The sequence below is a fragment of the Haliotis asinina genome, chromosome 5, assembly GCF_037392515.1.
Source record: "Haliotis asinina isolate JCU_RB_2024 chromosome 5, JCU_Hal_asi_v2, whole genome shotgun sequence".
NCBI lineage: Eukaryota > Metazoa > Mollusca > Gastropoda > Lepetellida > Haliotidae > Haliotis > Haliotis asinina.
In genome coordinates, this window is record NC_090284.1 from 79,081,806 (window position 1) to 79,092,318 (window position 10,513).

Sequence of the window (10,513 nt, forward strand, 5' to 3'; positions counted from 1 at the left end):
CACTTGTTACTTTGTTATTGTTTTACCTGTACATATATATATAGCTCTGTACCCCATTCTCAATCACCTGATGAAGGAGTAAGCATTAACTCTGAACGTTGTTTTCTCATATAAAGAAGTTGATATCCATATAAATCTTCATTCTTATGTTTTTCACTTCTAAATGCCCTTCAAAGACTTAAATTGATCTTACTTGGGGTGTGCCACAAGGGTCCGTCCTATGCCCAGTACTTTTTACTCTTTGTGTAAAAGGGCTGGGAAGTGTCATTGATGGACATCCTGTCTATCGCCACCATTATGCAGATGACTCGCAGTTATATAATCTCTTCAATCCAACCTCCACTCTGGCCAGTTCTGCTTTAACTGAACTTTCTGTGTGCTGTGAAGAAACAATGACTTGGATGCATGACAACAAGCTAAAACTCAATAGCTCAAAGACAGAGTGTATCATCCTGGGGCCTGTAATGAGGTGACCAATATGTGATAGTAACTGTCTTGAATTTGACAACGCATCCATTGCAGTCTCAGACACAGTTAAAGACCTGCATGTTATCCTGGACTCTAGTCTCTCACTTGACAACCATGTCTTTCACATTGTCCGAGGCTGTTTCGGTCAACTCCGCAACATCAGTCACATTCGTTCCTGCCTCAACGCTGAATCAACTAAAATCCTGGATCTAGCCTTAGTCATCAGTCACATTGACTATTGCAACTCCTTTCTTGTTGGTGCAACCCAAACCCAAATAAACAAACTTCAGCGCATTCAAAATGCAGCTGCTCGCATTGTCATGAAAATGTGCTGAAGTTAAGCCTCTCCTCCAATCCTTCCACTGGTTGCTGATCCAGTACAGGATACAGTATAAACTTCTATGCCTAACATTTCAATGCCTCTCTCAATCTGCTCCTTCATATCTTGCTGCTTCACTGACCGTTCATCAACCTTCTCGAACACTCCGCTCCCTGGGCAAGAATCTTCTCATGCCCCCCTCAGTCAGTACAGCCACCTACGGTAAAAGATCCTTTCATACACAGCATCAGCCTGGAATCAACTGCCTCAACATCTGCATGATTGTAATGAACTCTCCAATTTCAAGTCCCAACTAAAAACCCTTCTCTTCAAAACTGTCTTTTCCTTGTAGCTTTCCTTTCCTACATTAGTGTCTGTGCTTTGAGCATATATAACACATGGAAAAATGCGCATGATAAGTATATTATTATATTATTATTATAAGTTCTGCAGTCCTTGGAATAAGGGTCTTCAAACACAGAATCATTGGGTCAAGATTCAATGCCTTACTCAATTAATCGAGTGTATTAATGAACAAACTGCTGATGGTCCACACGGAGAACTCCACGGTAGCACTGTCTACCTCACTGTCTACTACAGCTCACCTTTCAACTGTTCAACATCACTGACGACCTGAACATCTACATGGCACTTTCTAGGAGCAAAGAATGTCATAACAAATGTTCTACTGCAACTTCTACAACCATCTCCGACAGAATGGGTGTTACACCTAGATGCGTTTCATTTTGTCACTGAAACATTAGGATCTCCATTCATAGACCTGTTTGTAACAAGATTTAACAAACAGATGCCAACCTTCATATGTCCAGTACTGAATCCGTTTGCATGGGCAACAGAGGCTACCAGCATATCATGGGAAGTACTGAACGCTTATGCATTTCTGCCTCCAGTTCTGCTGCCACAAGTAATTGGAAAAATCAAGCAGATGACGATGCTGCAACTAACTAAATCCAGGACGTGGCATGACCCACCTCCATTTCCGGTGGATTCTTAAAGCATAATAAGCATGAGTCAGGATAAGGAAAATATGAATAAAACAGTAAGGGAGGCTAAGTGTAATTGTACATCCGCTTCAAAAAAGGGAACTTCAGGGGATTTCAAGTGTTCCACTGTTATACGCAAGAACGAGGAGATAAGCATAATAAGCATGAGTCAGGATAAGTATAAAATATCATTTTTATTCAGAAAATTACATTTTAGTACTGATTTGATTGTTCTAGTTCTGTGTTTAGTGCTCTGGTGGGTTCATGTTGTGTTTGATTCTGTGATTGGTGCTGCAGTGTCCTCCACGGATGATGGTATGTATAGTGTTCTGCTGTTGCAGGTCTCAGTGACCCATTTGTGCTTGTCCAGCTGTGTCCGGACCATGTGTTCCCCAACATCACTGTACAGAGCACACAGGTCATCAAGAAAACACTACATCCACTGTTTGAAGAGTCATTTGAGTTGTAAGTCTGATTGTGTGTATCTATCCCCAAACTGTGCACAGGAGAAGATTGTAGATTGCATAACCTGATACAAAATGTTTATCATATATTGGACGCATCTATTTCAGCAAATAGCTAGTAATTACTAAATATCCAAGTACCCATTATTGGAGAACAGCAAATGCTTTAAGCAGCACCTAGACAACATTAGTTGTGTCATGCTTCAGTGCCATCAGCCCAGGTGAGTGCCAGCACAAGGGGGCCACTCTTCTCTTCACCATTATGGACCATGACCTGGTGTTCCAGAACGACTTTGCCGGTGAGGTGTATCTCGCAATGGAGGATGTCCCTGGGGTCAGTGGTGAAGAGGTCACAGGATATGATGCTCTCAGCATCATCTCCCTCCCTCTCATACAGCCAAAACACAAAGGTAAGGTCCTCCCTCTCATACAGCCAAAACACAAAGGTAATCTCCTCCCTCTCATACAGCCAAAACACAAAGGTAAGGTCCTCCCTCTCATACAGCCAAAACACAAAGGTAAGGTCCTCCCTCTCATACAGCCAAAACACAAAGGTAATCTCCTCCCTCTCATACAGCCAAAACACAAAGGTAAGGTCCTCCCTCTCATACAGCCAAAACACAAAGGTAATCTCCTCCCTCTCATACAGCCAAAACACAAAGGTAAGGTCCTCCCTCTTGTGCAGCGAAAACACAAAGGTAATCTCCTCCCTCTCATACAGCCAAAACACAAAGGTAATCTCCTCCCTCTCATACAGCCAAAACACAAAGGTAATCTCCTCCTTCTCATACAGCCAAAACACAAAGGTAAGGTCCTCCCTCTCATACAGCCAAAACACAAAGGTAATCTCCTCCCTCTCATACAGCCAAAACACAAAGGTAAGGTCCTCCCTCTCATACAGCCAAAACACAAAGGTAAGGTCCTCCCTCTCATACAGCCAAAACACAAAGGTAATCTCCTCCCTCTCATACAGCCAAAACACAAAGGTAAGGTCCTCCCTCTCATACAGCCAAAACACAAAGGTAATCTCCTCCCTCTCATACAGCCAAAACACAAAGGTAAGGTCCTCCCTCTCATGCAGCGAAAACACAAAGGTAAGGTCCTCCCTCTCATACAGCCAAAACACAAAGGTAATCTCCTCCCTCTCATACAGCAAAAACACAAAGGTAATCTCCTCCCTCTCATACAGCCAAAACACAAAGGTAATCTCCTCTCTCTCATACAGCCAAAACAAAGGTAATCTCCTCCCTCTCATACAGCAAAAACACAAAGGTAAGGTCCTCCCTCTCATACAGCCAAAACACAAAGGTAAGGTCCTCCCTCTCATACAGCCAAAACACAAAGGTAATCTCCTCCCTCTCATACAGCCAAAACACAAAGGTAAGGTCCTCCCTCTCATACAGCCAAAACACAAAGGTAAGGTCCTCCCTCTCATACAGCCAAAACACAAAGGTAATCTCCTCCCTCTCATACAGCCAAAACAAAGGTAATCTCCTCCCTCTCATACAGCAAAAACACAAAGGTAAGGTCCTCCCTCTCATACAGCCAAAACACAAAGGTAAGGTCCTCCCTCTCATACAGCCAAAACACAAAGGTAATCTCCTCCCTCTCATACAGCCAAAACACAAAGGTAAGGTCCTCCCTCTCATACAGCCAAAACACAAAGGTAATCTCCTCCCTCTCATACAGCCAAAACACAAAGGTAAGGTCCTCCCTCTCATGCAGCGAAAACACAAAGGTAAGGTCCTCCCTCTCATACAGCCAAAACACAAAGGTAATCTCCTCCCTCTCATACAGCCAAAACACAAAGGTAAGGTCCTCCCTCTTGTGCAGCGAAAACACAAAGGTAATCTCCTCCTTCTCATACAGCCAAAACACAAAGGTAAGGTCCTCCCTCTCATACAGCCAAAACACAAAGGTAATCTCCTCCCTCTCATACAGCCAAAACACAAAGGTAATCTCCTCCCTCTCATACAGCCAAAACACAAAGGTAATCTCCTCCCTCTCATACAGCCAAAACACAAAAGTAAGGTCCTCCCTCTCATACAGCCAAAACACAAAGGTAATCTCCTCCCTCTCATACAGCCAAAACACAAAGGTAAGGTCCTCCCTCTCATGCAGCGAAAACACAAAGGTAAGGTCCTCCCTCTCATACAGCCAAAACACAAAGGTAATCTCCTCCCTCTCATACAGCCAAAACACAAAGGTAATCTCCTCCCTCTCATACAGCCAAAACACAAAAGTAAGGTCCTCCCTCTCATACAGCCAAAACACAAAGGTAATCTCCTCCCTCTCATACAGCCAAAACACAAAGGTAATCTCCTCCTTCTCATACAGCCAAAACACAAAGGTAAGGTCCTCCCTCTCATACAGCCAAAACACAAAGGTAATCTCCTCCCTCTCATACAGCCAAAACACAAAGGTAAGGTCCTCCCTCTCATACAGCCAAAACACAAAGGTAAGGTCCTCCCTCTCATACAGCCAAAACACAAAGGTAATCTCCTCCCTCTCATACAGCCAAAACACAAAGGTAAGGTCCTCCCTCTCATACAGCCAAAACACAAAGGTAATCTCCTCCCTCTCATACAGCCAAAACACAAAGGTAAGGTCCTCCCTCTCATGCAGCGAAAACACAAAGGTAAGGTCCTCCCTCTCATACAGCCAAAACACAAAGGTAATCTCCTCCCTCTCATACAGCAAAAACACAAAGGTAATCTCCTCCCTCTCATACAGCCAAAACACAAAGGTAATCTCCTCCCTCTCATACAGCCAAAACAAAGGTAATCTCCTCCCTCTCATACAGCAAAAACACAAAGGTAAGGTCCTCCCTCTCATACAGCCAAAACACAAAGGTAAGGTCCTCCCTCTCATACAGCCAAAACACAAAGGTAATCTCCTCCCTCTCATACAGCCAAAACACAAAGGTAAGGTCCTCCCTCTCATACAGCCAAAACACAAAGGTAAGGTCCTCCCTCTCATACAGCCAAAACACAAAGGTAATCTCCTCCCTCTCATACAGCCAAAACAAAGGTAATCTCCTCCCTCTCATACAGCAAAAACACAAAGGTAAGGTCCTCCCTCTCATACAGCCAAAACACAAAGGTAAGGTCCTCCCTCTCATACAGCCAAAACACAAAGGTAATCTCCTCCCTCTCATACAGCCAAAACACAAAGGTAAGGTCCTCCCTCTCATACAGCCAAAACACAAAGGTAATCTCCTCCCTCTCATACAGCCAAAACACAAAGGTAAGGTCCTCCCTCTCATGCAGCGAAAACACAAAGGTAAGGTCCTCCCTCTCATACAGCCAAAACACAAAGGTAATCTCCTCCCTCTCATACAGCCAAAACACAAAGGTAAGGTCCTCCCTCTTGTGCAGCGAAAACACAAAGGTAATCTCCTCCTTCTCATACAGCCAAAACACAAAGGTAAGGTCCTCCCTCTCATACAGCCAAAACACAAAGGTAATCTCCTCCCTCTCATACAGCCAAAACACAAAGGTAATCTCCTCCCTCTCATACAGCCAAAACACAAAGGTAATCTCCTCCCTCTCATACAGCCAAAACACAAAAGTAAGGTCCTCCCTCTCATACAGCCAAAACACAAAGGTAATCTCCTCCCTCTCATACAGCCAAAACACAAAGGTAAGGTCCTCCCTCTCATGCAGCGAAAACACAAAGGTAAGGTCCTCCCTCTCATACAGCCAAAACACAAAGGTAATCTCCTCCCTCTCATACAGCCAAAACACAAAGGTAATCTCCTCCCTCTCATACAGCCAAAACACAAAAGTAAGGTCCTCCCTCTCATACAGCCAAAACACAAAGGTAATCTCCTCCCTCTCATACAGCCAAAACACAAAGGTAAGGTCCTCCCTCTTGTGCAGCGAAAACACAAAGGTAATCTCCTCCCTCTCATACAGCCAAAACACAAAGGTAATCTCCTCCCTCTCATACAGCCAAAACACAAAGGTAATCTCCTCCCTCTCATACAGCCAAAACACAAAGGTAATCAGACCCAGGTCTTTGGCATGATGAGCAAGTCTTGTGATATATACAGTGGTCAATTATTCTTCCTGTCCCCTCCACAGCTTACGGTGCCTTACAGATCCTGGCACGTCGGACTTGGGACAAGGAGGCACAGGAATTTGTGAAAAAGAGGAGCAAGGTGGAGGAACAGGCAGTCTGAAGGTGAAGGCCTTTCTGGAGCAGCATGTCAGTGATGTGTCTGTGCTCCTGTTGAGGACTGGTCTTCAATGTCTGATGTGTCTGTATAGATATTATTTCCTAGGCGTATGTTTCCAGACATGTATTGCCATTGAGCTCATGGGGACTATGATGTTGAGACAGATATGCTTGAGCCCAGTAAACTGAGAGGATCAGCAGCTGACGGCTCCTATATATCCATGTCCTGTGTGATGAACTAAAACAACATGTATACGTCTGTCACGTTTGGAATACATGTACACACAAAGTTACAGAGTAGTGTCCACCTGAGCTGCACCATTTGACTTCTTCAGTGACAGTGAAATGTCCGTGTGTGCAATAGTTTATATGGTATTGTCTATCAAGACACTCTGTCACCAGAGAGAAGCTCTGGTGACAGCATCTACAAGACATTCTGTTAATTGTGGACACAAGAGTCTCTTTTACCTGCAAGATTCTTTGTTACATCTACCAACTGTAAACTCTGTTACCTGTATCTGTAAGCCACTCAATTACCTGTATACACAAGAGCCTCTGTTACGTGCAAGATGCTTGATTACATCTACCAGTGAGAATCTGTTACCTGTACCTGTGAGTCACTCTGTTACCTGTTAGCCTGTTTACACAGGATGCTGTGTTCCCACTACTGTTAGGAAGCTTGTTTACCTCTACCTTCAAACATCATCAACATATAACAGTCTTTTGTTAAATTACTTAATTATTTGTATGTTCTGAATTGCCTGGAAACCTATGTTTACATCTCTGTTTGTTATACTTGCGTAATACTATTTGCTTAAACAATGACAACAAACATGATATGTCTGTATACATCTTGGCCATAGAACCAGGACATGTGCTGACTAACAAATATGGATGAACAACTTCTCTAGTGCATGTTTGCCCATGTCGATTGTGACACCATTATTGAAGAAGTTTTAGAACCTACACTGAAACAATGCTCCCCCTGGAATAAAGAAGTTGTTTTCCATTTGGTGTTGCTCATCATTAGAGCTCCTACTTCACCTAACGCTGCTGAAAGACAGACGATTGTGATAAATGGCCTCACCTAATGGAGGTACATACATGGCTTGACATGGCTGTGATAGTTTCATAGTGGCACAAACACAATCAACAGGTGTCATCATTTAGGGATACATTCACAAACCAACAGATTCCTGTGGCAGTTATTGTTACATGGTTCCTCTGAAACAGGCAACAGTCAGCCTGTGTGTATGTGGCAGCAATATTTTCATGATGGCACAGACACAGGCAGTGTAAGCTATTGTTTAATGATCACTGATAGACAAGCATCAAATGCCTGTGGCAGTCATTGTTTCATGGATACATATATGAAAATATTCATTTTTACCATGGTCTTATAGTGACTCATATACAAGCAATGTCTGTGGCAGCCATTGTTTGAAGGTGACCCAGTCAGCCTATGGCAGCCATTGTTTGAAGGTGACCCAGTCAGCCTGTGGCAGCCATTGCTTGAAGGACACAGTCAGCCTATGGCAGCCATTGTTTCAAAGTGACACAGTTAACCTGTGGCAGCCATTGCTTGAAGGTGACCCAGTCAGCCTGTGGCAGCCATTGTTTCAAAGTGACCCAGTCAGCCTGTGGCAGCCATTGTTTCAAGGTCACACTAACAAGGACAGGTTGTTGTTGAATGACCCAAAAAAGCAGATGTAAAATTCTTCTTTTGACTGGTCCAACGTACTTCTTGTATCTATCACAATGTACTCTATCTTAGCTCAACACGCTCGGTCTCATGTCTGATGTTCTTGCTAATAGTTTTCTTGCAATATCTTTTCAATTTTTAGATTTACACAACTGTATACAGTATTCAGTACCACTTTGTATGTAGCATTGTTTTAAATATTACCCCTTGTCACATGTTACCTTGCTAGATGACCAGTGTATACAGCTTCATAACTTCATCAATCTGCTAATTCTAATGTTCATGCATTCGGAGTATTAAATCATTCACTGCACCTTCCGAGATTGATATTCAGCAGTTTGGTATTGTATTCAACATATGTGTATATCAATACTGAAGTCCTGACATACATCATGTCAGTGTTCATTGCTGAAGGATTGACATGTTTAGTACATATAATGTACCCAGTGTATTTTTCATGTAATGTACCCAGTGTATTTTACATATAATGTACCCAGTGTCTTTTACATGTAATGTACCCAGTGTATATTGTATTTGCACCTAAATAAACCAATAACATCTGATGTATTCTTAAAACTGTTTTCAGTACCAAAGTAATTATTTCCAATGTATCAAATGTATTTGTTAGCATTGAAACCAAATGCTGCATAAGAAGATATGTTAACTCTCACAGTATCATGTAAATCAAGAGATGCAGTAGGGTGTTCATCAAGGGATGCAGTAGGGTGTAAATCAAGGAATACAGTATGGTGTTAATCGAGGAATGCAGTAGGGTGTTAATCAAGGAATGCAGTATGGTGTTTAGGAATGGAGTACGGTGTTAATGGAGGAATGCAGGAGGGTGTTAATAAAGGGATGCAATATGGAGGTTGAATTATAGCCTTACAGTGGCAAATATTTCTCTTTACAGCCATCAGCATGCAAACCTGAATCAGTAATATGGAAGAGTCACATAATCTCTCAGGGATGATAACAGATGCCTTTCTTCAGTAGAATCCATGGTTATGGCTAGATCTTATATTTCCTACTCATTTTCAAATGATTTAAGTGGTTTCTGTGCATTGTGTTAACACAAACAGGGCCTCTCCATCCTTTGGCACAAAACAAAGTGCATTAAGAGGCCTCAATAAAACAAAAGTGGTGAAATCAATACCAGTGTCCTTAAACCCATGTCAGTTACATTTGCATATTTATACTCTTGTAGGAGAGAATGTTTCAACCATTTATTTCTGGCTATCGTTCCCTCCTTTGTCTCATCAAAACATTTGAATGTATCCTGTCAAATGTCGTTATCTATTTATCGTACACAGAATTGTTGTGCATGTAAGGAGTATTGTACATATTGTAAAGAAGCCCACCATCCATGTGTCCACTCACATGTATTACATGATGTTTTGAGTCTGCCAGATTGGCATTATGTGGACAGCACATGATATCTTGCGTTGACACATCTGGATTGACATTGTATTAGCAGCACATGATATCTTGTCACAGCTGGATTGACATTGTATTGGCAGCACATGACATCATGTCACATCTGGATTGGCATTGTATTAATAGCACATGATATCTTGTCACAGTTGGATTGACATTGTATGGGCAGCATGTGACATCTTGTCTGAGCTGCATTGACATTCTATGGGCAGCATGTGACATTCGTCTGAGTTGCACTGACATTGTGTGAGCAGCACATGACATCATGTATGATCTGGTTTGGCATTGTATTGGAAGCACATAACATCTTGTCTGAGCTGGATTGACAATGTATGGGCAGCATGTGATATTTTGTCCCAGTTGGATTGACATTGTATTGGCAGCACATGACTTCTTGTCTGAGCTGGATTGACCTTGTATGTGCAGTACATCACATGCCATTCAGTTGTGTCAGTGTTATTCACTTGCTTTTTGGCTCTATATAACCAATCTGATAACTTGTTTTCATGTTATGAGTACCTTTCACTTTGGAGAAATTCTTCATTTCTAAACATAGAATACGTAATGAACTGAAGGATATTGTTATGTTTTGTTCTTCATCATAAACCTTGTGTTAATGTTTATATTGGAGCACATTAAATGTACATTTTTTTCACTTGAGTAGTTGTTGTTTGTGACCAAAATGGAAAGGTATCTTATGCAAAATCTAAGTGAAAGAGTGTAAGTGTCATACTTATGAGGAGAGAGACGGACCAGTGGGAAGTACCACAGAGTGCTGGGAGGGAGCAGTAGTCCAGTCAGTTTATGAGAATACCCACCACAAATTGCAACAGTGATTATTTCAACTGTTTTAAGACCGCAAACCATTTGTTTATAAGATGTCTAGGCAATCTCAGTGTTGGGGCAAGGTCAAATTTGACCCTCAAGGTCATAGGGGTCATCT

At 42.3% G+C, this 10,513-nt stretch overlaps 1 protein-coding gene across 4 annotated transcripts in view; it reads left to right on the plus strand.

Annotated features, from left to right (window-relative positions):
• LOC137283163 (BAI1-associated protein 3-like) overlaps nt 1-10,225 on the plus strand; it is a 187,157-nt gene extending 176,932 nt beyond the window's left edge. For all 4 annotated transcript variants that reach the window (XM_067814602.1, XM_067814604.1, XM_067814603.1 and 1 more), the window contains 3 exons: nt 2,133-2,256; nt 2,463-2,665; nt 6,341-10,225. In XM_067814602.1, coding sequence (XP_067670703.1) covers nt 2,133-2,256; nt 2,463-2,665; nt 6,341-6,438 — 425 coding nt within the window. In that variant the 3' untranslated portion in view covers nt 6,439-10,225. The remainder of the gene's footprint in view (nt 1-2,132; nt 2,257-2,462; nt 2,666-6,340) is intronic.
• Nucleotides 10,226-10,513: the final 288 nt, after the last annotated feature.